The following is a 24,699-nucleotide window of genomic DNA, read 5'->3' on the forward strand; positions in this document are numbered from 1 at the left end:
GATTAACTACCTTAATAAATAGTACGACGTTAGGGCAGCCTTGGCATCTGACCACCGCGCAGTCGGACTTCGGAGTCGAATCCCGTTCAGCCAGCGGCGGAGGAGGTCCCGGCGGGATGTCTTGCTGTGTGGACCGACCACAGAAAGAGAGGGAGCAGAGCGTTTTAGAAGCCATTGCGAGCCACCAAACCCACCAAACCCGGAGAATTGATTCTTTTGGCCCAATCGCTTTGATATATCATGCTAAGGATTGACAGCTAGTCTGAGTTCGACCCTGAACCGACGCAAGAAGCAAGAAGAAGCTTTGGGTTGGGGGCTTGATCTCATTTCCTAAGTTTTTGATCAATTCTGAATAACTTTTCCATGTACCCGTCACTCAACCCCCTATCTCAGATCGAGGGATCAGATCGAGGGAGGTGTACAAGAAGCGTTTAGCTGCAAAAGGGCTACTTTTTTTCTTTTTTTCTTTTTGGATTTAGTGGTTGTTGGCTGTGTACTCAACCTACTCACCCCTACGTAGCTTGAGCTACGGTATCCAAATCTTCTAGCACAGGTTGCCCTACAAAGTGAATGCTATGGAGAGATCGAGAGCAAGGCCAGCAGCCCACAGTAACTATGGCCAAGCTTGCACGCAGTGCTACAGGGCAAAGTGCCGCTGCGTGCGCCCCTCGGTTGGTGAAGATTGCGAAAGGTCAAGTCATGACACAGGCCTGTTGATACATGACACTCGACTAATTATTTCTCAGATGTGTTCGTCTTAAGAAAACATGCCAGCCTTCAGAGTCGGTTCGCAAGCGGAATGCTCAAGTAGCTGAAGAGTCTGAAACGCGGATCGCTAGGCTGGAGGACAAAATGGAGAGCTTGTTATCTGCGATGCAGTCTTTTGTCGGATCCCCAGGGGCGCCTGGAGCGTCAGTCAACGTCTTTCAGCCCTTTCAGCCCTTCAGCGCAATGCTCAAGTAGCTGAAGAGTCTGAAACGCGGATCGCTAGGCTGGAGGACAAAATGGAGAGCTTGTTATCTGCGATGCAGTCTTTTGTCGGATCCCCAGGGGCGCCTGGAGCGTCAGTCAACGTCTTTCAGCCCTTTCAGCCTCAGCCCTTCAGCGCAGACACCATTTTGCCATCTACTCCTTTTTCGAATAGCACACTCGTTAACAGCGCGAACACTAGCCTATCCTTCAGTGAGGGGTCGTCATCTGGGAGTGGCTCGATTGCCCCAACATCACCTCATCCAAATCAGCTTTTTCTGTCGCATCCTTATTCTCTACCCCCTTCTACCCCATCACAATATCAAGCAGACGACCGCCTCAATTTCTTTCGGTCCCGAATGCTACCATATTTCCCTTTCATCAACCTTAACCCTGACATAACTAGCGGTTATCTGCGCCAAAACAGGCCTTTCTTATTCCAAGCCATCCACACCGTAACCACTTTCTCGACACGGGAAAGACTTGTTCAAGTTGAGGAGCTGAAGCGTCTCCTGTTCACATCTGCTTTGCTTAAAGTCCAGTCAAATATCGACTTACTCCTTGGATTACTGACCTACCTCGCCTGGAGCACCGACGCGTTTCTTGGCAGAGCAGACCACATATCCCGTCTCATGATGCTCGCCATTTCCTTAGTATATGGTATGCGGTTGTTCAAGCCATCTTCAATAGACGTGGAAGTTATGATGGCCGTGACCCAGGGGCGGAGGGAAGAAAATAGTCAGAACCCGGACGATGAAACGCCCTACCGCTTATTGGAGAGGCAGCGGGCGATGCTGGCATGTTTTATTCTAAGTTCTAAGTGCGCAAACTTCTGATTGTTCATCATTATTTACCTCCTTCCTTTGTTACCAAGATTAAACAATGCTAACATTCGACTCTGCCTAGTATTTCATCTCACCTTGGGCGTCAAGATGCCATACGATGGACGCCTCAGATGGAAGAGGCGCTTAGGGCTATCACAACGGGTGACTCATGCCCAACGGATAAGTTATTTGTCGCTCAAGTACGCCTGCAGCTATTAAAGCAAAAGGCGGAGTATGTTCGGCAACTAGCCGAAACAGAGTTTGCTCATTCAGAGTCATCTACTGCTCCCGCCTCAGCGCCTCGTTTATTGTATCTGAAAACTCTCCGAAGGCAGCTGCATGAGCTGAGATCCTCCTTTCCCCCAGATCTTTCCCAAATAGGCAAGTTGTTACCCGGCGGATAAACCGAGTAGGTCATATCCCCTACGAAAATGCTGATACCTTCACCTGCAGATATTCTCAATACACATGCGCAATATGTCGAACTATATATAAACCATCTAGCTTATTCCATTAGTGTCGATTCACCTCTTCCTGATATCCCTGGACGACACGGTGACGGCGGGATCTTACAGGGCTTCGAAAGCCTCGAGTGCCTGTGGCAGTCAGTTGAGAACATCAAGTCGTGGCTAGACGATTTCTACAAAATCCCTTGCTCGAAACTTGCTGGCCAGCCCTTTCATTTTTGGTCCCAGATGATTCTGAGCATCACACTTTTGAAATACCTATCGACACTCAAGGATCCAGAGTGGGACTACCAAGCGGTGCGGAATACGGTTCACCCAATATCGACGATGGACTGCCTGCTCCAAAAACTGGAGTTGAGCAGCAAGGAGCAGGAGCTTCAGTGCGATGACCATTTGCTCAAGTATTTATCCAAGCTTCTGACCAGATGTCGGGTGTGGGGTGAGGCTCGGTGGAACATGGCTTCTCAGGCTCAATACGTGGAAGCTACGCCTGGACCTACGCGAAATGCCAACCCTGACACGAGCCCACACAGTCACCATATCCCAGATCTAGATCAAATGGTCTAGGTACAGTCGATGGGTTTGGGTAATGATCAGTGGTTTGAAGAGGCGTTGGGCATACCCACAACGTTCTACTAGTCTACCTGGCTATTATGAATATAGTTTTACATATATAGCTCTAACGAAATGAATGCAAGAAGCCACCTAAGGAATAAGGGCAGTATTACGGGTGAATATGAAGGCTGTCCCTACGCTAGAGTAGTGTGCCTGCACAGTATACGTCTTGGACGAATGGAAAATACGGGCTCCACAAAGGAATATGTTTTCTAGCTAGGGCTGCCATGCGAAGCAACGCGCGGAGAAGCAGGTGCATGGCATAGCATGAGGAGATGAAACGGCTACAAAACACTAACGGACTCGAAGTGAGCTGGGTAGGAGATAAATGGCAATGGTAATACTAAACGGCTGGACCTGCACCAATTCAGTACTGTAAATCCAAAAGGAAAATGGAAAAAAGAAGGCGGATTGTTAGGATGCATGGAAGAATGTGGTTCGAAGGGGGTGGGTTAAAAACAGACGGGAGGAGTGGAGAGCGAATCTCGTCATAAGATGGGAACAGCAGGTAGGAACTGAGAGGTCTTTTATAGCTTAAAAAAATGGAAAAAAAGAAAAAAGAAAGAAAAAAAGGAAAAAGAGAAAGAGAGAAAGAGAGAGAGAGAGAACTTAAGAACCAAAATTGAAAATGATGATTGAAAATGAGAAATTTAATTTATGTCCCGCCAACAATCGTGCCATTATCCAATCGGATCGTAAACCTATTAAAGTCAAGGATGAAATCCTGCGATCTGCAGTTGACCCCCAAGGACCACATTCGCCTATCTGATTCCCCTGCCGGGTTTTGGAGAAAGGATTGTATCGAATCATGTGCGTTGACTGCATCAACGATGTCCTCCGTCTCCCCGAATATGAACAGGACAGCAATCCGGGAAAAGTCCAGTAATTTGGGGGAATTTGTCGGCAGGGGGGAGGAATTTGTTGGAGCGGTCCACGGTGGTAATGAAGATTGGGTGGGGTTCTGCAGGTCAGGATTTCTTGCTTGCCTCTCGGAAAGCCGGTGATTGTGGGTAAAGCGATTACGGATCGATTTGCGGTATATGGTGGGCGATGGCGAGTTTGCAACACGACCATGGATGGCATCAGGTTGCGAAATTGCTTGTTCGTCTCGTTTTCGACTAGCTCCATTAAAGATCACAAGTGCGTTCTGGCTTGTGCAGGAAACATTTTCGCGGTTGAAAAGGCGGAGGATTTTGGATGTGTCAAGCGGAATGCTGAAGTTTGCTTCGGAGTCCTCGAACAAGCGTACAAGAGAAGCACCTAGCGTTGCATTTTGGAAGCCAAAGGAATCATTCGAGAGATTGATTGCAGTGCAGCTATTATCTCCCGCAATAGCGCATCTATCCCCGCCGAATCCATCGACGCAAACACATCCACATGAGCTTAGATTCCCAACGCTTATACCTCCGTTCAAACAAGGGTGGGTTTCTTGGCAATTTTTAGGGGGAAGAGGCGCCGATACCGATTCAGGTGATTGAGGAAGAGCTGTAAGCGCGACAGGGATTATAACAGCGACCGAAATGAGTGCAAGCATAATGATGCAAGTCAGGATAACTACCCAGAGAGGGAAACCACAGCACCGCCGCACGCCTTTCTCAGGTGCTTCTTCCGCGTCCGAGCGGGATCTAGGGTCATTATCGGCAAATGGACCAGGCCATCGATCATTACCAGCTGGATTAACAACTGCAGGTGGTGGGAATGAAGCCAAAATATCAGATATGGAACTGGAATTCCGGCCTCGGCGATCATCACTCGCATTTAAGAAATCCGATATTCCTAGCCTGCTCGCCGTTTTTCCTCGGTCAAGGTTTGATGCTAGCTTCGTAGCACGACGGATTAACTCAGGTAGACTCGTTAGGCTTCCTCTGGCTTCTGCCTGTCGAACGGCGTCAATGTCAATTTGGGGTGGCCGCCTCTTTTCGTTATCCCTAGGCAAAACGTTGGAGCTTTGGCCTTCCATCTTCTTCAAAGTCGGCTTTGAAGGCTTGGACTCAAATTGCATGATAGGGATTGGGGGCTTTTCATAGTCATCGTCTGAAGACGATGCATAATCATCCGAGGGTCGTGGTTCTGGCTTAGCTGGAATATTCCTACTTTCATAGGCAGGTTTCATCACTTTTGAATTTGCAGATACAGCCACAGCAATAGGCGTAGTTACCACATTTTCATTGGCATTTTTGTCAGTCGCCAGCTTGGTAGCCTGATTGCTGTCAACAGAATGATCGCTTTGTGTTTTATTTATTGTACGAAGCGACGCTTTGCCTCTCTTGCCTAAGCTGGCTTGCCTGACAAGGGTCTCAGCGGGCTTATCATCATCATTTAATAAGAAATCTTCATCCGACCACCTAGGAATATCAGAGTCAGGAGGCGCAGTTTCCCAGCTAGATGGTATGACTTTACTCGACGCGTACGAGCCTCCTTTTCTCGGTGTGATCTCAGGAGATTCTTCAGGGATAGGTGAGACGAAAGCAGTACTCGAGTAATATGAGGGTCCTGCTCGACGTGTTGAAGGGGGAGGATGGTAATTGAGGTTCCCTCTAGGCGGAGGCAGAGCCGCAGCGGGAGTAGGCTGGGTAATTTTGGCGCTTGGGGGAGGGGCATTGGGAGATCCCGAGTGAACTGATCCGGATGCCTTATCAGCAGACTTCGTAATTTGTTCTGGGCTTTGGGCCATTGACTGCCCGTTTTGCAGTCGCTGAAAAGACGATGAATGTTGTCCCTGGCGATATGGGATGCTAGGGGTGGTATCACGGACCTTTGAAGAATCAAACAATGATGGAATATCATCGGGGCGAGCAGGCCGTTGAGGAGCCGGACGTTTTGAGAAATTAACCATTTCTTCTGAAGCGCTTTCATCATTTGTCGACCTAGCATTTTCATCGCGAAGTGGCCATTGCTGGGCTGGCGAAGGTTTTGAGATCACAGCGGTATTGCTCGAATTGTCGAGAGCTTTGAACGCACCCGGCGCAGGCGGTACACGTCGTATAGACGGAGAACCCCGAGATGTTGCTTCTGAAGACCTGGCCAGGTCGCTATCCTCCATTGGTTGGATCCCCCTCTCTCCAGCCTCCATCCTCTCCCTCGCCCGACGAACCGAGCCGCCATCTCTCCTTCCACTCTCGCCTCCTTTCCCCCTACTAGTGTCACTCATAACAAGCCAGGTATATTACTGTATCTTGCGTTTCCGAGAAAGACGTTTAATCTCGAAATATGTCGAAAGATTTATAGAACACGCCGAGATCTTGTGAGAATATCTGGAGCGGGTTGCATATCGATTCTCGGGCCTGTATTGAGGGAAATATAGGAACGCGAAAGCGGCAATGTCACCGATATTATTGAGGACCCGGGTCAAATTCGCTGGGAAATTCAGCCAAAAACGAAGGACAAAAAAGAGTGAGGCCCAAGACAGACACGTGGGCAAAATGATATCAGTTTGCAGGTCGTATCCCAGAATTCACTGTTTCGAGGTACAAGGCCAGTATAAACACAGGGCGCCAAAGGACTGTGGTGTGACAGTCTAGTCACTGATAAAAAAAAATACAAAAAAAGACAGTTCGAGGTAATTGCCTAGCCAGCAGGTGTGTAGAACCAGCGCAAAGAATTCTAAGTAGGACTTCAAGTCACTTTGGATGTAAAAACTAGTTGACAGAGGGTATTCGACGCCTATATCACTGGTCAGCTTCGTAATTCCCAGCTCAGATATGATCGACTCTGAGGTTCCTCTCGGGCACCTTGAGAACGTAAAGCAAGGCTATCACGCCCCTGCAACGTAAAGCTGAATATCACATCCAATATCGACTGCATCTGCCCTTTTTGCGCCTGGCAGGAATTACAGGGAAGCAAGGAGGACGTACTGAGGTGTCCTGGAAGGGGTTTACCTAAACCGCAAATAATGGTCGCTTCCTGGATGGAGGATATTAATTGATTGCCCCCTCCGTCAATGCCAAACTCGCGGTGTCTCAGAACCGCGCTTTTGTCGAAATCGTTTTCTTGACAGGGTTGAGGCCTAAAATATCAAACACTTTCCGCCTATAACGAGGACTCCTGCCCAGATCCAACAACAGCAAGCCGACCTATTGTTTTCTCAACTATACCCGTCGGAGTAAACGTCTAGGATGCCTAACCAAACGAGCGACTGCAGAGCTTCTAGCTCAGCAAAGAAAGACAGACGAAAAAGCCCAAAGGGAAAATAAAAAATAAAATAGAGAAGAGAATGCACCAAAGGAACGAACGTCGTGCCTTTCACGACAAAAAAAAAGCCCAATTTGCAGAACGACTGATGAAGAACCGCACTGACAAAGGAGGAGTCAATAATGAAGGGAAGAACGAAAGAATCTTCGGTAAAATGAAAGGGACGCTGGGCTGTATCCCTCCCGACGTTCAACCATCGCGAGTCAGCTAAACATTTCCCCATTCGCTCGCGAGAGCGGACTTGTGAAATTCGAAACAATGGCTCAGGCTTCCGACTGCTCGTATCGGGACAGGATCCACGCAGCGGGGTATTTGGGGGTCGTTATTGGTGGTAAAAGGGGCTCCCCTTGCAAGTCCGTCATTAGGCTCAGTTGGCCCAGCGTTAGTGAGGCGCAATACCCAACGCATTGTGACTCTCAATAGTACTGAGTACTCACCAACAATCACAATTGTCACGAATCAAATTCCACTTTCCAATCTGATCCTTTGTGCAATATTTTGTAGTAGTTGACAGGAAATTGAAAAAAGAGTGTGGTTGTTGGCTATATCTTCATCTACTCTTCTGGTGCTGGGGACCAATGAGTCGACATTTCCGGTCTTTGTATAGTGTAAGTGTAGCCTCACAGTTTTGCAATCCAATATTGGAGGGTTAGATGAGCGCTTCCAGAGTTTCCATGGGCGGTTCGCGCCTGGTCGATCCCGGTTCATGAGATTGATGTAGAGGACACGATCTCGAAAAATATTTTGAACAAAAAAAAAGCATCTCATCCAGAAATGCCGTCGCAAGCAATGCTGCCTGTCCGGACTACGCAGTACCAAGACGGTTAGCAGATGTTGCCATCAAAATCTCGACAGAAGGAAGCGCAGCGTTGTACCCAGTAGAACCAGCTCCATTTTTTGGCCTGAAAACGATGGCCTCAGTACATGCTAAGGGACCCCGGCCCGGGCTACGGTGGTGGGACCGGCTCCCCTGCAATTAACGATCTCCATGCAAGCGGCCGAGTTGCTAGCGTGAGACACTCGGTTTCAAGAGCTTGCTGTCAAGCTGTTTCGAAACATCCACGCTTCGTTCACGAGATGATTGGTGGCTTGAGAGAGGGAGAGAGAAATGGCAATCATATTTGTTGTAACATGATTGTTACTGTTGCCAACCTATTTAACTCAATTCAGTAGTACTCAGAATGTGTAATGTGTGAAATTCTCAGGGATAAATTTGCCAATTTTATTCAAAATATTCCTCTTACAGAAGATCTCTCTCAGCATCTTAGTTAAGAGCAGAATTTATGTTCAATCACTTATCTCAGTGAGAGTAACTAATCAGGCGTATACAGATCTCAAGCAGGCTTGTGTTTACATCATTGATCAGAAAAAATTCTTCGCTACTCTTAGTTTGAAGTCTAATGATTCTGATTAGATTATTCAGAGAAAATCTGATTAAATCTGATTAAATCTCTGTACTCCGTATACTAGAATTTGATTATCATTCTGTCTATTAATTATATATATATATATATACGGAGTAGTGAAAATCATTTTTCTTCTAATCTGTTGATTAATCCTCTACAGAGTAACTTATAGTCAAGACATCTTATGAAGATAGGATTTGAACCTGCAACTCTGGTGTCTCAGAAGAGCCATCTCTCATAGCCAGACTGGTATTATCATGGGCCTTCCATGGACAGCGCTTTTATCACTATGCTATCCACCCCATCTAGGTCCCATCTCATGTTCTGTGGATATCTAGCGAGCGACAAGCTTCTACATATCGACCACCATGATCGGAATATCGACCCTACACCAAGGGTATATTAGTATGATGACATGCTTCAGCATCTAATTCATATTTATTAACTTACCAGAGTTTGATCCATGCGCCACCTGTATGTGTGTGTGTGTGTGTGGGCTTCGAAGTGGACTATTTACTAAGATGGCTGATATGTTGTTCAATCGCAGCTGCCAGAATCCCCTCCTGGAATTCCTAGGTGTTTTGTCCCTTCCCAACCCCAATAAATAAATCCATTGATTTGTTTACAAGATGGTAAATATTGATGCCGTCAAAGTTCATTAGATCAAACGAAAGCCTGTATAAATTCACTATCTGCGCTACCAGCTGCCCCTGCGAATTAAATAGCTGTCTTATTTATTCCGGTTATCTGATCTACACTCAGCCAGTCAGTAACATAACATTTGAGTGATCTGTTGAGAGTCAATTTGAATGGATTTGCATCCAAAATTAATGGACGGTAGGTTCTTTTCCTCCTCATCCCATCTCCGGGTTTATATTGCTGAAGGTACAAGGCGGTCCTAACTTATATAACTAACACCAGAGCATCGTGATCACCATAATAAAAATCAGCCAGAGGGGGATAATGCATCCATTCCTCAAGCATGGGGAAAAACTCCGCCAAATACAGGCCGGAAGAGGGAATCCCGAGCGCTATTAGCGAGATCAGTTCCCTCTCCTAGCCACTCAGTTCACATGAGGAAAATCTTCCAGAATGCCAGCACGTCTCTGCATTCAACTGGACATGTGTTAGGGTCCCCATCTTTACGGAGAGCAAACTCTCCAAGCGGGCAGAAGCCGGATATTCACTGTACCAATACCAACAAAATCCCGGGGAGACCATCGGAAGACAATCATTTTTCATTTACTGATCAACTGCCTTCGCCGTTACTGCTGCACCCAGTAGTGTCTCCAAATGGATCGCGATGGACAATGGTACCTATGGCGGATGAGCCTATCAGCAGCGGATTCCATTCTCCGTCATTTCCTAACCGGAGAATCACTCCAGAGTTATCCAATTCGCAATATCTAAACCGAAGTAAGCCGAAAAGAGTACCTCTGCCTCCCTATCAGAAGAAAAGTCCTCAAATGAGCCTGGACGAAGCAAAACTTGCTCAACGTTTCCAAGACACTTCCATCTCTGATGTCCAATCCTGGCTTGATGGGTTATACGACGAACCTTCAAGTAACATGCACGAATATGACGACTTTCCGTCCATCAGCAAGGCGAAAAAGGAAGAAGCCGTTCTTGGCTACAATTTTCCGGAATCCCAATTGGCCACTGGCCATCACTACACTTCTCTCCTCAAAAGCGATAAGGAAAACATGTCACCTTCACCATCTAACTGTGGGGCCAGGTTCCCGAACCAACATTCTTCCCTACCGTGTAAAGGTTCCGACATTGCGTTATCGATGGAGGCTTCCCCCTCCGCTTCCGCCCAGGCACACAGATCTAAATTTAATCCTTCAACTCCTGTTCTGGTACGCAAACCTCACAAATGTTACACTTCTCCAAGGTCTCAGAGACGCGGACAGATCTCTCCCACCCTCCCGCGGAGCCACTTTATGCTGCCACCACGGCGAAAAAAAATCAGATCATCTTCGAGCTCGCTGCCCCAGCGATCGCCTCCGGCGTATGGTCGCGCGCCGCCATTCGAGGTTGCAGAAGATGAAATTCACGACTTTCCAGAACAGCGTCCAAGAACAAGCTATCAAGAGCAGATGGTCCTACTGCCCGGATTAAGTGATTTGAGCCCTCATGTGACGCCATTCCGCAAAGGTAAAGGCCCGAAAAGGCCAAGATGTCCCAGTTACTACGATGAAGATTTACTACAGGATACACAACCCGAAGGAAAAAAGGGGCCGCTTCGAAATCACCAAGGATGAGCGAGGATGGATATAGTGTCCCACGTGTGGATATTCAAGATATGTGCTCTCGGGATGAGCCAAGTGGCGCCAACCACGGTTAATAGGCTTGAAATTCAAAGAATCACACCTCACCGTGTCCTCGTTATAAGAAGAGCATTTGTTCCCACTTCAAAAACACCAACTCATGGCCTTCAAATTAAAAATATCACATCCCCCTATCTAAAGAGCTATGTTATATTCCAAACGCCTCTTTCTTCAGCCTTAGACGTGTATCATTTGCAAATGCAAGTCCTTTCTTCTGACTCCGTCCATTATATTTCTCTTAAATTGTTCTCTCTGACTATGTCTGTGGTGTTCAAATTAGTGTTTCTCTAATATCATGACATCATCGTGCCTACATTATAATTTGATTATCAACGTAAACGTCAACTTTAGCTACTTACTCTTCCGCCAGGAAGGACAGACATATATCATTGAAAAACCACAATGACACCCAATTTGATAGATACTTATTCTACTCCCATGTATTCAAGTTTTACGAACGGTATCTACTTTACAACTCCGCAAAGAACCGACAGGACGCCTGATAGCTAGCTCGAAACCAAAAAAGGAAAACAAGAACAGAGGCTGCGAATTTCGGCGCATGTAGCATAAATATAGGTCGAATAACAAATGCAGCAAAGGCGCCGTTGATCTGAAGCTTACTGTTAGATCGGTAGAAAAGGATTCTGCAGCATTTGAGCCGGTCGTCTACGGGACACGGGCCATTCACCAAAGGCCGAGCTTAACTATTCTCAACGTGGTTGGCTTTCCGGATATGTGTTTCTGGTTTCCAGGTCAATCGATCCACTCAATACAGCGGACATCACCTCAGTACCATGCTTCCCATGATGGTTGTGCTGGCGCGCAAACTGTTGACAGCCTGGGCATGTCAAAATAAGGTTCCATTCCTTTTCTGAATATTTACATTAAATTCCTGCTTAAACAAGCTGTATGATTAACGGAGCTATCTCTCGCGATGTTGACCTTTCGTATGGGAAACCTTGGAACATAACTTGCATAGGATATGAAAACCACGGAATTGGGGTCGGGACCATCGGCCCCATCCATGACCCCTATTCCCTTTTTAGATTAGACCCGGGGAAACCGGAGATTAGAGTTTTGGAGCGCAAGAGTTTAAAAAACTCTAATCTCACTCCCATCGCCCTCTCGCAGATACCATCAGAGAATGTACAGTACAAACTTTATCAGGAAAGATTGAGGAGCAGCAAAAGGAAGAAGTGCCTGGTATTTGAACATATCGTACCATCATCCGAGTTTGAACACAGTGACAGACTATCCAGTCTCATTCAACACAACTGCAACGGTTTCGAGAGGCAGCTATACCGGTTGCCCTCATCCAGGTGCAAGCTGGCTTCTGGGGACGAGTCATTGTACCCCTGATAATGAACTAGTATTCATGTACTAGATTTTTCTAAGAACCAGCGTAGTTTGTTATTCTTGACTGGTGAAAATCCAGGCACTAGAATCTGAGATATGCTTCGACTTAGATACATTCTGCTGCAAAGCTCACAATGAACGTGGTCCCGCCTAAGAACACAGCACGCGCTAGCATAAAGATATTGCATCTTGATGAGGGTGATTGTGCTGTAGCACTGGAAACCAGAAAAACAGCGACATTTTCGAACGATTCAGCATTGAGTCTGTTAACCTGCTACACCCTCACCATATCCAGCGGAATTGGCTCAGCAATATCCCGGCCTCAAGCAGTGACGCCCAAGGATTGAATGAATTTTTAGCCTAGCCAAGAGCAACAATTTTATTTACTTCTGTTAAAAGAGGTTGCATTTACACAGCCCAACATGCAAAAATAATTGGTCTATCAGAGCGATCACGGATCTACCTGGCCAGCGGCTAGTAGAAAGGTTCAAGACACTGAAGTTTCTTACCAGTGTCTGCTTACCTTTTTCGGGGTTTTTTTTTTAATTGTTTTTTTTTTTTTTTTTTTTTTTTTTTTAAAAAAAAAAAATAATAATAATAATAATGGCTCTTGGATAGATATGGATAGCTTGTGCCTTCAGTGTAAATATCAATTTTGTGGCGCATGGAGCTATTCTATGATGTTCAGGCTGTTTTGAGTTGTCATTAGAACGGGATATGGATTACTCCAGTGACATATTTAGGACTCTAATAAATAACTCCTGATCTGGCCGTATCTGACTACTCAAATAAACTTCCTCCGATCACAGTGATGCGCTTGTTTTGCAGGATCCCAAGGGCCCGCGTCATTTCACGTCTTTACTTCCCAACATCTCCCATATATCCTTTGCGACAATTTTCCTCGCGGCGCATATCCGCATTGAAACTACCTACATATGGAACAGCAAGGTGTCAGACACAGCCAACCACGCTCTAGCCATACCATATCTCTATTCACCATTACCTGACGAGCTACCACCGCGCATCAACAAGGATACCTTGCGTCTCTACGCGGATATGGATACATCGATCGGTACTTTCAACTCCGAAATCCTAAGCGCAGGATCAAAAATGAGTCCGCGGAATCTACCGCGACACCATGTTCGTTAAACGGTGGTCCGTACGGCGTGATATTCCCGATGGTAAAGTATAGGGATGCTGTACACAAACCTATTTTCGCCAGATTCATGATGAACAAGAAACTCTCGCGCATCACTGAGGACACCACTGAGAAACACCTGGCATACCTCATTTGGTATCCTAACTGGGTGAAAGGAGAGAACTATGAAGAGCTGGCACGCAATAAGCCACTGATGAAGCCGCTGGTCTCACGGACATGCGTTGGAGTATCTCAGATCTCTAAACATTGAGATAGATTTACAATGGATACGGAGCTGACATGACTGAAGTGGATCTGTTAGTCAGTATGCCTGAGAAATGGTGAGTGAAGCAAGAATAGTGTTCCCAAGAATAGTGTTCCGCCGTTCTTTACTGAAACGTCCGAGTTGTTGCCTTGCCTATTGTACTTCAGAAAAGGGCAACAATTCTAGAATAGATTAGACGATTTTCGAACAATTCATATTGTCCTTCATTCTATATCTGTACCATTACAATTCTTTCGGAATGAAGTTGTCCGCCAAAAGGGGAGCTTACTCCCCCCCCTAAATAGTCCTAGTCTAGATCTGTATGATGCTTATGATATTAATCTAATTCGTTTTGAGCAAACCTAAATTTATTAAATTATCGACAGAATCTTTGTTACCCGAAGAAAGTGTCCATTTTGAAAATGTTCGTAATTCGTAAAGGTTTAGCCGGTAGCTATCTGAGCACACAAAAAGTCCTGTATTTCGCTCACTATAAGTTTAGGCATCAGTTTTTCAACCTTAATACGGTACAATCCCAGAGTTCTTAAGCCGACCAGAGCATCAATTATACCTCCATATCAACATTGCATTCATTGAACCCCATCTAGGTGAGATATAAAGATGTCTCCGGAGTATTATGTAGATACAGAGGTAAATTTTTAGCAAAAGTTAGAGCAAAAAAGTGCCTTGTCTTTATCGCTATTGTTTGCCACTTTCGCTTCCATCGTTGCCAATTGTTGCGGCGACCAGCATCCCTCTCAAAGCCTCCACTTCTCTCTCAACCTCGCGCATCTCAGTAATCACACCAGCCAATGTAGTGATTGGGCCTTCAACAGCTGTACAAAACGATTGTTGGGCGGTTCGTAAAGCTGGGGGAACAAGTATCCCAAACCAGTTAAGTGGGTTGGAGGATTGCCGATTAGTACTCGACTTTTCGGATCCCGTGCAACGATCCGGCTCATTTGGATCAGAATTTCGGGACGGTGAAGATGAGTTGGGACCGGTCTCGTCGCTCTTGTTTTCAGTGTCCTCCTTCGTTTCTCTTGAGTTAAAAGATGAGAGCGAAACGTTTTCGAGGGTGAAGAACGGAATATTTCTCTTTTGGTTCAAGATTAACGTGGTATGTTTGTCTTGAGCAGGCATCTTTGAAGCGGGTGTAATTGACCTATCGGCGGAATATGTTCGGGTTAGCCTGTGCTTGCTGCCTGTGCCTATAATACTCGTTTTCGAACCAAATGACGCCCGCAGGATAAGATAGTTAGTTACACTGGAAAGGCATACAGTTTCTTTATTGGCTTCATCCTCTCATCATAGTAGTCTTCGCCATACCGACGTCCTGGTGGGCAGGAGTTATTCGCGCGCGCAAGCGAGAAAAAGCCCTAGCGGACGATTGATTCGTTAGCATTTTGGTTTCCGATTTGGGGATACAAAATGAATATAGATCCCACAGAGATGGCGGGAAACCATACAGAGGAAAATTCTCGACCAATCTCCTCCTGCAGCCGCTGTTGCTGATCCAACAAAACAAGATAGTGTTCCAAAACACTATCTAGCTCTCGTGAAAGCTCCGCGCTGGACTTATCTGTTGTTGAAGGCAGGCTGGTTGAACCCGCCCCTACCGCTGGACTGGCGGGTGGCGTGGGCAATTGCCTCATCATGTTCTAAGTCATGGAACAGAATCGAAGTGAGCGGGTTCAGGCATAAGATGTGCTTGATAAACTATAAGAGTATCGTTAACCGTGTGGAAAAGGTCATGTTGCTAGCTTCCGAGAAAACGGTTAACGTTCATTTGGGCTAGCGTCATGTGGAGCATTTTTGAGAACTCCCCAAGGTCGCCGCCCCGGGCATCCGCGGTCGGTGTTTGCCAACACAAAGAAGGGGACAACTCTGCTTTGTTACTCTACAGGCTTCACTTGATTTCACTTTTAACTCAGTTGCATTTATCTCTTCTACCTTGTTGCCGTATCATTATTATTTAATCGGCCTTACGCTAAAGCTACGCCAGGTGGAAGACTCAAAACGCATCTCCGCTCTCTTCAAATCCCGCGGATATTAGTCTGAGCTAGATCCATATCCTCATGCGCCATCGTTGTTAACTGCTGCTACTACCGATATCCCGTAGAAATAGCATCCTCAGGCTTCAGCACGCCCAATATCCCACGTTCGGCTAGGCACTTGAGAGGAAATATTATTTTCACTGCCGGAGGCGAGAGAAAAAGCAACAGAGGAATTGCTGAGATAACATCGGCCTATAACTCCTGCTATTATGTCCGTTGTCACTCAGACGAACTCCGCCTTCCAGGCTCGTTCTTTGGTACGGTGCTCAGTTTTCCTTTGCCTCGTGTTGCATGGTTCATCTCATCTTTTCCTTCCGAATTCTATGACACATTCCGGATTAACCCTCCTCATATATTCCCAACGTTTGTGCTAACCCTTACATATCACTAGTTCCGGTCGCTCCTCCGTCAATCACGTCAATTCGCCGCATATAATTTCCGAGAGTATGCGCGGAGAAGAACGATAGATGCATTTCGGGAACACCAGCATGTGACAGAGGAACGGAAAATACAGGAATTGATGCAAAAAGGACTACAGGATTTACGCATGATGAAGGTTGGCTCTCCCGCCCCTACGCATCCTATTCCCAACCCTACCGGAATATTGGTTGCTCCATAAATTACACCAGTACTGTGCTAACGACTCTGCCTACCGCCACAGAGACAATCCATCATAAGCCAATTCTATCAACTAGATAAATTGGTTGTCGAGGGCGAACCTACGGTACGTTTACTATAATCCTATATCCCAGGTTTTGAATAGAAAGAGGACCGAGCATTTGCTAAATCCTCGGCTTTGTAGGGGAAAGAATCCGGAAATGCGGGCGGCATCGTGCGCCAGAAGGATACAGGGTAAGCATATAGGCCCTTCCTAACGTTAATCCGGTTCTGATGCTAAACGGTCACTCTCCAGTTGGGATTGAGCGACGAACTTGGGTTTGGGATACGATGAGACTCCTTGACCTCGGGGTTATTACGCGGTAGAATGGAGAGTTATGTTTTTTTACTACCAGCGGAGTCGAACTGGCCCTGTGTATATATATAGAACTTTTTTTTAAACTTTTTTTTCATGATCTTTCACGGTTTTTTCTCATAGGCGATTTCGACCTTTTCGCGGCCATCCCAGCTCTGATATTTGTGATACCGGCAGTGCTTTTCCGCAGACTACACGCAGCTAAACAAAATTACATTAGTATCTGTTTATACACATCAAATACCACACCCGTTCATGTACTTGAGCAATGTCTTCGTATCGTCTTCATCCCGCAGCCCCTATTTGCCACATGAAATGCTACCCCGTTACAGTCACGTGATCTGATGTACATTACGGAACTCGCAGCGGCGATTGATGCGCCAGACCTAATATATAAAGGCAATCGATCGACCCCAGACAGGAGGAATAACCGTATGATCACTCCGACCCTCGACGTACGCACATTTAATCCCTGGAGTAAAGTTTGGCTGCGCCAACCTCTACTGTTGATCGATGGCTCCGGTATGGTGTCTCCAATTCATTTCCTCCTCAATAACGTGTTGGATAAATACCACATCATGAGTCTTCTAGCTGTCGTACCTGGGAGTAACTCGGCGTGTTAATGTAATTGATGCGCGGATGAAAGCTGTGTTATCTGTTATGCTCAACACATGGCTCACTTTTGCGTATACCTTACTAACAAATGTTCCTCACAGTTCCGATCCTCTCGTCGGTCTCAAGCACTTACAGAAAACGTCCCCAATAGGACGAGAACGGGACAGGTTGATCACGATGTCTTTGAAGGTTTTCCGGTCCGGCGCTGGGTCCGACAGCCAGTGGTGGTTTACCAGAATCCGAAAGTTGAGCAACCAGACACGAGGCTGGGAGGATCGCAAGCCATACCCGAATTACCGATGCCCAGAGACAGCCACCTTTTAACCCCAATGAGTCGAGCATTACTACGCGCTTCCAGAGCCGGATGCAAGTATATTCGGCCCGCGCCTACTGAGGTCGAGGACGACGATAAGGAGATCAAAGACGCTGATGAACCTGTTGCGGCCCCTCCGTTTGAACGCACCTTTACAGCTGGAAAGTGGACATTGGTACCGCGACATATTGAGCCCCCTGAGGCAGAATTTCTCGCGAAGAGAAGGGCTGGATTGTCGTCACTGTATGGATCAACCGCAATAAACGACACGGCAGAAGTGCAACCCGAACCTAAGCCGCCAATGAGGAAAACCAAATTCAAGAAGGTCGATCCTACGACGGGAAATGTTTCGATATATGAAGCCTGGGTACCTGAAGGTCATAAAGTAGAAGGAGAGATTACAGAAAATACTGAAGCTGTTCCTGAGAATAGCGATGGGACTGTTGTTGAAGCATCGCCGGCTCCAGGAACGGTTGTCGAAGGTTTTGGAGTGGTAGATACCCAAGGGGTGGTTGTCGCTGAGACCGATTCAACCATAGTTGCTCCAATAAAGAGGAAGCACTCCCCTCCCAAAAGGAAGGCAAAAGGTATTGGAAAAGGTAGACGGAAGAAGGTGATGTTCGCGCCTGGCGAAGGTGAGATTGCGGTAACCACTCCCGTCGGAACCGAAACTACTTGGGACGTGGCGATGTCGGGTACAGCGCGAGATGGCAGCTCCACTACTACGCCAGGATTACAGGATGAGGATGAAGATGAGGACGAAGAAAATGAGGGAGAAGAGAGTGACGAGGGAGAAGAGTCGGCGGCCGAATCAAAGTCTCCTGGGGCTCTCAGTAAATCTGAACAAGAAGCTGCAGGAGATGCGCAAACAGTTCCTGAAACGGAGGAATCCAATCTACATATACACGAACAGTCTTTACTCCCGAACCAGGAGCAACACAAAGATGCCGCAATTTCAGCAAGAGACAAGTCCAACTCACCAGGTATCCCACATACGACCTCTGCCACCACAATTCGTCCCACAGAACCCTCTGACGAGGAGATCCCTCCACCACCCCAATCACAACCCCAACCCCCTGTCACCATAAAAATGCCTTCTCCATTCCCCGTCCAAACAGTTGCCGAATTCTCTGAACCAACCAAGGACATCTCCTTCAGTGACACCCAACCACAGCATTCACAATCCGCAAATAACGGGGCAAAAGCACCCGCAGACAACCAAAATGGCAACTCAACCCCACAAGAAAAGTCTCGTAGCCCAATTGACGGCGTTCATCCTGATGCTGCCACTCAACCTTTCCACCCACAAGAAAATCCATCCTCAACAACATCAACACCTCCTGAGCCACACAGCGCCACCGTCCGGTTCGAGAACGGTGAGGTTGATTTGCTTGGTAGTCTAGAAGCAAGTTTAGATAACCCCAGCAAAAACGCGACTGCTCGCAATCACAATCACTTCTCTCCGACGACGGAGGCTGGTCGGAGTGGTGCTATTGTTGCTTCAGAGCAGGATGCTTCGGTTCGCGAAAATGATGAACGTAGAGGCTCCTCTGATGAGAAAAAGGATTTCGAGATGACTGGACAGTAGGAATTTCGTACTCCAGTCCAGTCCCTTCTTTTTTCTTGTTTCATTATTCCGCTACGACTACCCCTCCGGAATAGAGATTGTGTTTCGGACCTAGCTTCCCCTTGGCATTTTTGAATGTCATTTTTGATGATGTGTATATGCCTATGGGGTCCATTACTGAAGTCCTCCTGCGCAAGGAGCAGTGAGTGTATTGCTTCTCGGAGTTAATTTTTGGTGTGGAGTACATATATTGGGGATGGACGGTGAATGTTATGGTAAATTTGTTTTTGTCTTGCTTTCATCGCGAAAACCCACTGGTATGTTTCTTTTATTCTTTCTTTTCCTTTTTCCTTTTCCTATATCACAATCATATTCAATCCACGAGTCATATTTGCCGTCGTGCTTCTAAGATTCCCAACGGAATATATGCCCTTCTTTGCCAAAGAAGAAAAATAACGTATATTGTCTCACCACATAGAGCTTTCCGGATTGAAGCCTGTCTATTCTGATGAAGAATCCATTGTATTATTGATTTATCTCGTCCCTTTCCCTTCCCTCTATGTATTATTCGCTATTAGAAATATGGCTTAAAACCAAAAACGCTATGCACTCAATGATGAATATTTCAAATATCAAAAACAATTGCCTGTTTAGAGGAGATGAATTCTATAATCGGTCATATCATTGTTTCCCTCTTCTCTCCTTTTTCTTGTCTTTTCTTTTGGCCCCCTTTTTTTTAACTTATTGGCTCAGGCTAATCTTGATTGAGCCATCAGCTGCGGGTGATGGTTTTTGCGGTTCTGTCCAATGCACCCTAATAATCAGCAACCGAAGAGAGAGAAAGAAGGTGCTCAATCCATCACCACAAAGGAATAAAAAGGAAAAGGAGATTTCTGTTCTACTCACGCTTCGCCCACTCGCCCACCACAGAATCCTCCCCTATCTTCGCAGCCACTTTCCCGGCCATAACCTGTTCTCTCGTGACACTCATCATATCTGCCGGTAAGCCCATAGATGCGAGAAAGTGGACTGTTTCGGTCCACTCGCGCTCTCGCCTTGCGCGGCTCCATTTCAGCTCATTGCCCATGAGGTCTATTACACCTGGCAGGGCTTGCAGAGCCGCATTGGTGTCCAAAAAGGCTAGGCGGGTACGCCGTGCAAGAAAGTCTGCAGCGGTCATGGCGTATTCGTTCTTGATTGCGTACTTGATTTCGGCTTTGAGGTAGGGGTAGGAGGGTGAAAGGCGTACGTGAGAGGTGGGTGAAAGTGTGGAGGTGGTAGTATTGCCTGGGGTTGAGGACGAGGCAGAAGATGCGGATATGGAGGCAACTTCCCAGGCGCGGTCGCCGTATGCATGTGCCAGATGCAGCGCGACTTCAGCGTCGAGGTTGAATCTTTTGATAAGATCGATATATAAAGTTTTGTGATATCCGTGGGCTCCGATGACTGGCAGAGCATGCGTTTGGCAGGATCCGTCAAGGAGTGGTGCCATCTCGTCAGCACCAGTGCCACTGATATTAGGGTGCTGCCGGTGTCCCTGTGGCTTCAGGTGGAATTCCATGATGGCCTTGTTGACCGCATCCTCAGCCATCTCCCGATACGTGGTCCATTTTCCACCAGCACAGGTGAGCAGGCCAGATTTTGAGACTGTGACCAGGTGACTTCGCACAAGAGATTCCGTATTCTTCGAGTTTGGGTCCAAGATCAAAGGCCGTATACCTGACCACGCAGACAATACATCAGAACGGCGAAGGTCAATCTCCGGAGTGAGCTGCTCTCTAATCTCGTTCAATATCCAATCGATATCCTTACTCCTGGGGATGGGCGATTTCTCTACTTCGCAGGGGCTATCCGTGGTCCCAGCGATCAGATTCCCTCCCCATGGCAAGAGGAAAATCACCCGCCCGTCCGACGAGGGGTCTATTAGTCCAAATTTCTGAGGTCCAAGCCATCCGGGGAGGACAATATGGACACCGCTACTCGGTGCCACTATGTTCCTCTTCGTCGGCTCATCCATTTGTTGAATGGCATCTGAAAATGGCCCAGTTGCATTAATTATCCCCTTTGCACGCACGGTAAATACCCGGTTTTCATCCTCATTATCACAAAGTGTATCTCGAACCTGCGCCCCGCAGAGCATTCCACTGGCATCCTTCTCCAACCCAGTGACTTCCATGTGATTGACCACAGTAGCACCATACAACGCCGCGGTCATAGCCAGCGAAACGTTCATTCTCGCATCATTATGCTGGCCATCATAATAACATAGCGCCCCAACCATCCCATTCGCATTAAGCGTTGGAAACGCACCCATGGCTCTATTCTTCGTCATAAAATACGACCCTTCCGGCGATCCTTGGTGGCCAGCAAGCAAGTCATACATCTTCGTCCCAGCCCAAAGATACGGAGCCTGCCACCATGTGCGAATCGGCAGCAGAGTGGGCAACCAAGTTGAGAGATGTGGGGCGATATCAAGGAAATATTTCCGCTCGTGCAGCGCCTCCTTCACCAGCTTGTATTGATTGTAATCCAGGTTCAAAATAGCCTTTTCGAGATATCGAACACCACCATGAACGAGTTTTGTGCTTTTGCTACTCGTCCCGCTGCTGAAGTCATCTCGCTCGACGAGGGCTACTTTCAACCCGCGCGTTGCGGCATCTAGGGCAATTCCTGCCCCTGTAGCGCCTGCTCCAATTATGAGAAGATCGTATATACCCTCATCTTCCTTCTTTCCTTCTCCTCCATGGTGTGTATTTGGCTCTGTTCGTTGAGCCAGGTGAAGTTTGTCATTCGCACTTCGTCTGAGGTCGGATATCTGTTCATATCTTGGCTTTATTTGGGGGAATCTCGGGGGTATATCACTTGGCAAACGCGATCTGGTTTGGGCTCCGGGCCGGCCTAGGCCGCTCGTATACGATGTAACTGTGTAGATTGCAATACCTCCCGTGGCAACGAATATCGAAGTATAGGCTAGTGGCTTGAGCACCGCTCGTGATGAGAAACGGGAGGCCATGTGGATTGGGCGGACTGACTGTCTTCTACCCTTACTCTGGCGCTATCACCAGCTCGTTAGGTGGGAAATGCCCGAGTTCCTTTTGATACGAGGTCGCGCAGTGGGCCAGGCGGGATCTGGATAGATATGAGGTTGAGGAATGGGTGGACGAATATCTCTAATAAGTCCAAGGAGACGACTGTAAGAAAAAATAGAAGAACAAAAATTTTTCTATTTATTGATGCGAAACAGAAGCGAGGAATTGAAAACAAGAAAAGGGCCCTCTGGGCTCAGCAACGGTGTTGAGTGGGTTGGGTGAAAGACTGCATGCAGGGCCTATTAAACACAAAGGAGCGTACAACGTGCCCTACCTCCCAGGACAATTTTAATAGAAGCCAATGAAAATGTCCGCAATGGTTTTATATGAAGAGAAGAAAGAACCCACGGCAACCTTGTAAGAAGAAGAAGAAGAAGAAGAAGAAGAAGAAGAAGAAGAATGAAAGTAAAATGAAAGTAAAGTTATAAAAAGAGAAATGAGAGAGAAAAGGTTCTAAAGGGCAGAGTAGGGGGGTCACCAAAAAGATAACATTGAAGAAAATGGTTTCATGATCTCCATATTAAATAGATTTGATACCCGCTTTCACATTGTAATAATAATGATTCACCACCGTCACCGTGCAGCAACCAGCTTTCCAAACAAATTTTCGCATCCGCATAGTAAGTAAGCCACCGCCCAATAGACATATAGACATAGATAGTTAAACACTCGTACAAGAAAGATAAATAACTCCTATCCAATCGTAGCGTACTTTTTCTGCCATCCGTTCTGAGGCATCTCATTGGCTTCATATTGCCAAATCCAAGCTACGCAGCGTACCCATTGGTCAAATAAACGCGGTGAGCAGACAAACCCATGTGAAGAACAAACTTTCCATCCAATGAATCTTCCGCGCTGGAAGAGCCCCACGCCGTTCCCGGACTAGCGTAGAATGCATCTCGGTGCAAGTCATCCCGAGCGACGGCTGAGTCATCGGTTCAGCCGCATCTCGGTATTTCTACACCGAACGACACCATCGGATAAACATCGGCTAACAACTCCACAAACCACCGCAATTGACGCAGTTCAGCGGAGAAGAATATAAAAAGTTTCTCCGAGTGTTAAGACGAGGAGGTCATTCGCCCAAGCATGTGATTGTTGCCGATCTCTGAGGGACGTCTTCTACTGCAACCAGCGGCCGGCGACGCAAACAGAAGCCTGCAATAAAAGCCGACGCTAATGCATCAATCAAAATTGGTTTCTCCTCACTTTGCTCTGCAGAATCTATCAATCGAAATTGTGCCTTCACACGGTGGTGTTGCATATTCCAGCAACGCCAATACCGTCGCCCGCCCATAAATGTCCAGCCATATCAAGCTCCCTCTGTATCAGCGGGGAAATCATAGAGTACTCCTCGAAGTGCATAGGTATGGCTTCCAGGTCATACCATCCTATCCCGTTTGCACCCCCCCTCTGTGCCCGCTTCTATCCTTGAGCTAAGCAAGATATTTCAATTAAACGACGTCCCAGAGGAAGCACTCTGTGCGGGGAAGGCAATCAATCCATCCCACGGTTTGGAGTCATGGATGCCCTCCACTGTCCCCCGTCTGTCTCTTCTCTTTCGTGGTAATCGGCCTAAAGGCTCCTCGAGCTAACTATGGTGATAGTTTCGAGGTTATGCGTGAATTGCATGCATAGAGTGTGAGTCCTAGACTGTCCGTGTGACCGTGTCTAGGACCAGGACTAAAATATCTGGTGGTACCATTGATTGAGTTGCTTGGTCCTAGGCCCAGGTACATGTCAGAGATAGTGGTCCCATATAGTCCCTGTGGGACTACACTACTGTCTAAAAATGGTCCCAATTCTGTCATGGTTAAGAGCTGTCAGGGCGCGCCCAGCACCATCTACTATTACACATTCATTAAATGAGACCAGTATTCATGATCTAATATTCATTTTTTTAATTAATTATTTTAAATAACTTCAGATATCATTTGAGTGTTATCAAAAATCATTACTCTTTCAAAATTTTAAAAATAAACTAAAAATTTCTAAAAATAGTAATTTTATGTCAAGAATCTGAATAATATTAAATAAGATCAAATAAGAAATGAGAAAATGAGATAGATTACTTTCTCATTTTTACTTAGTTGTAATTATATTCTAAGCTTTAACTATATAATCACTTTTATGTTTATGATAGGTTCTGATGAGACTTATATTAAGAAATATATAAGATCAGATCTCACTGATTAGTCTAAGTGATAAGAGAAATTATAAAAGCAACTCATATATTCTATCTCTTTATCTTCTCTTTAGTTTTCTTGTAAGAATAAGTGCTCGCAGGCAATTATTCAGGTGTTTGCAGCTTGGCGTGATATGTACTGTTAACTACTAGAAGTATTCACAGTAGAAAGATAAAATGTAGAGATTAAATGTATAATAGTATTCAAGCTGAGTTATGAATAGTATTCATGAACTTCAGTCTATATAGTTATATGTAGTCAAGGGCTGCTAGCTCTATTGATTATATGAGAGATAGAAATAGAGATAAAGAATCTGTGAGAAGCAGAATTTCTTACAT

At 46.4% G+C, this 24,699-nt stretch overlaps 10 protein-coding genes across 14 annotated transcripts; 7 read left to right on the forward strand and 3 right to left on the reverse strand.

Annotated features, from left to right (window-relative positions):
* Nucleotides 1-109: 109 nt before the first annotated feature.
* Nucleotides 110-2,197, forward strand: BDCG_17215 (uncharacterized protein; the record flags this gene model as incomplete). Its single annotated transcript, XM_045426360.1, has 4 exons — nucleotides 110-671; nucleotides 747-911; nucleotides 992-1,789; nucleotides 1,876-2,197. The coding sequence occupies exons 1-4, from the start codon at nucleotides 571-573 to the stop codon at nucleotides 2,195-2,197; spliced, it is 1,386 nt and encodes a 461-aa protein (XP_045281457.1). The 5' UTR covers nucleotides 110-570.
* A 27-nt stretch (nucleotides 2,198-2,224) lies between these two features.
* Nucleotides 2,225-2,988, forward strand: BDCG_17216 (uncharacterized protein; the record flags this gene model as incomplete). Its single annotated transcript, XM_045426361.1, has 1 exon — nucleotides 2,225-2,988. One exon carries the CDS (start codon nucleotides 2,225-2,227, stop codon nucleotides 2,825-2,827), a length of 603 nt encoding a protein of 200 aa, XP_045281458.1. The 3' UTR covers nucleotides 2,828-2,988.
* On the reverse strand, nucleotides 2,937-8,404 carry BDCG_05921. Of its 2 annotated transcripts, XM_045421630.1 has the most exons (3): nucleotides 7,942-8,376; nucleotides 7,504-7,871; nucleotides 2,963-7,432 (listed from the first exon to the last, which is right to left on the reverse strand). In XM_045421630.1, exon 3 carries the CDS (start codon nucleotides 6,024-6,026, stop codon nucleotides 3,531-3,533), a length of 2,496 nt encoding a protein of 831 aa, XP_045281459.1. In that variant the 5' UTR covers nucleotides 6,027-7,432; nucleotides 7,504-7,871; nucleotides 7,942-8,376; the 3' UTR covers nucleotides 2,963-3,530. The 2 variants fall into 2 exon arrangements, with proteins under 2 accessions (XP_045277467.1, XP_045281459.1); XM_045421629.1 differs by having other exon boundaries at nucleotides 2,937-7,871; nucleotides 7,942-8,404.
* On the forward strand, nucleotides 7,325-7,489 carry BDCG_05922 (uncharacterized protein; the record flags this gene model as incomplete). Its single annotated transcript, XM_045421631.1, has 1 exon — nucleotides 7,325-7,489. One exon carries the CDS (start codon nucleotides 7,325-7,327, stop codon nucleotides 7,487-7,489), a length of 165 nt encoding a protein of 54 aa, XP_045277468.1.
* Nucleotides 8,405-8,685: 281 nt separating the features above from the next.
* Nucleotides 8,686-11,213, forward strand: BDCG_05923. Of its 3 annotated transcripts, none has more exons than XM_045421633.1 (4): nucleotides 8,686-8,946; nucleotides 9,020-9,048; nucleotides 9,127-9,309; nucleotides 9,394-11,211. In XM_045421633.1, exons 3-4 carry the CDS (start codon nucleotides 9,282-9,284, stop codon nucleotides 10,734-10,736), a joined length of 1,371 nt encoding a protein of 456 aa, XP_045281461.1. In that variant the 5' UTR covers nucleotides 8,686-8,946; nucleotides 9,020-9,048; nucleotides 9,127-9,281; the 3' UTR covers nucleotides 10,737-11,211. The 3 variants fall into 3 exon arrangements, with proteins under 3 accessions (XP_045281461.1, XP_045281462.1, XP_045281460.1); XM_045421634.1 differs by having other exon boundaries at nucleotides 8,686-9,050; nucleotides 9,135-9,309; nucleotides 9,394-11,002; nucleotides 11,083-11,209; XM_045421632.1 differs by having other exon boundaries at nucleotides 8,691-8,946; nucleotides 9,020-9,309; nucleotides 9,394-11,213.
* A 742-nt stretch (nucleotides 11,214-11,955) lies between these two features.
* On the forward strand, nucleotides 11,956-12,721 carry BDCG_05924 (uncharacterized protein). The gene has a single exon (XM_045421635.1). The coding sequence runs from the start codon at nucleotides 12,293-12,295 to the stop codon at nucleotides 12,503-12,505; it is 213 nt and encodes a 70-aa protein (XP_045277469.1). The 5' UTR covers nucleotides 11,956-12,292; the 3' UTR covers nucleotides 12,506-12,721.
* Nucleotides 12,722-13,479: 758 nt separating this feature from the next.
* On the reverse strand, nucleotides 13,480-15,339 carry BDCG_05925 (uncharacterized protein). Its single transcript, XM_045421636.1, has 3 exons — nucleotides 15,031-15,339; nucleotides 14,843-14,940; nucleotides 13,480-14,726 (listed from the first exon to the last, which is right to left on the reverse strand). The coding sequence occupies exons 1-3, from the start codon at nucleotides 15,217-15,219 to the stop codon at nucleotides 14,261-14,263; spliced, it is 753 nt and encodes a 250-aa protein (XP_045277470.1). The 5' UTR covers nucleotides 15,220-15,339; the 3' UTR covers nucleotides 13,480-14,260.
* Nucleotides 15,340-15,410: 71 nt separating this feature from the next.
* BDCG_05926 (iron-sulfur cluster biosynthesis protein Isd11) lies at nucleotides 15,411-16,856 on the forward strand. Its single transcript, XM_045421637.1, has 5 exons — nucleotides 15,411-15,875; nucleotides 16,010-16,174; nucleotides 16,280-16,342; nucleotides 16,421-16,470; nucleotides 16,532-16,856. Exons 1-5 carry the CDS (start codon nucleotides 15,828-15,830, stop codon nucleotides 16,539-16,541), a joined length of 336 nt encoding a protein of 111 aa, XP_045277471.1. The 5' UTR covers nucleotides 15,411-15,827; the 3' UTR covers nucleotides 16,542-16,856.
* Nucleotides 16,693-22,857, reverse strand: BDCG_05928 (glycerol-3-phosphate dehydrogenase). Its single transcript, XM_045421640.1, has 3 exons — nucleotides 19,993-22,857; nucleotides 18,500-19,886; nucleotides 16,693-18,337 (listed from the first exon to the last, which is right to left on the reverse strand). The coding sequence occupies exons 1-2, from the start codon at nucleotides 22,097-22,099 to the stop codon at nucleotides 19,828-19,830; spliced, it is 2,166 nt and encodes a 721-aa protein (XP_045277472.1). The 5' UTR covers nucleotides 22,100-22,857; the 3' UTR covers nucleotides 16,693-18,337; nucleotides 18,500-19,827.
* BDCG_05927 lies at nucleotides 16,858-22,762 on the forward strand. Of its 2 annotated transcripts, XM_045421638.1 has the most exons (3): nucleotides 16,993-17,113; nucleotides 17,308-19,403; nucleotides 19,863-22,762. In XM_045421638.1, the coding sequence occupies exons 1-2, from the start codon at nucleotides 17,105-17,107 to the stop codon at nucleotides 19,105-19,107; spliced, it is 1,809 nt and encodes a 602-aa protein (XP_045281463.1). In that variant the 5' UTR covers nucleotides 16,993-17,104; the 3' UTR covers nucleotides 19,108-19,403; nucleotides 19,863-22,762. The 2 variants fall into 2 exon arrangements, with proteins under 2 accessions (XP_045281464.1, XP_045281463.1); XM_045421639.1 differs by lacking the exon at nucleotides 19,863-22,762 and having other exon boundaries at nucleotides 16,858-17,113; nucleotides 17,308-19,779.
* Nucleotides 22,858-24,699: the final 1,842 nt, after the last annotated feature.

Source organism: Blastomyces dermatitidis (assembly GCF_000003525.1).
Source record: "Blastomyces dermatitidis ER-3 genomic scaffold supercont1.6, whole genome shotgun sequence".
Lineage (NCBI taxonomy): Eukaryota > Fungi > Ascomycota > Eurotiomycetes > Onygenales > Ajellomycetaceae > Blastomyces > Blastomyces dermatitidis.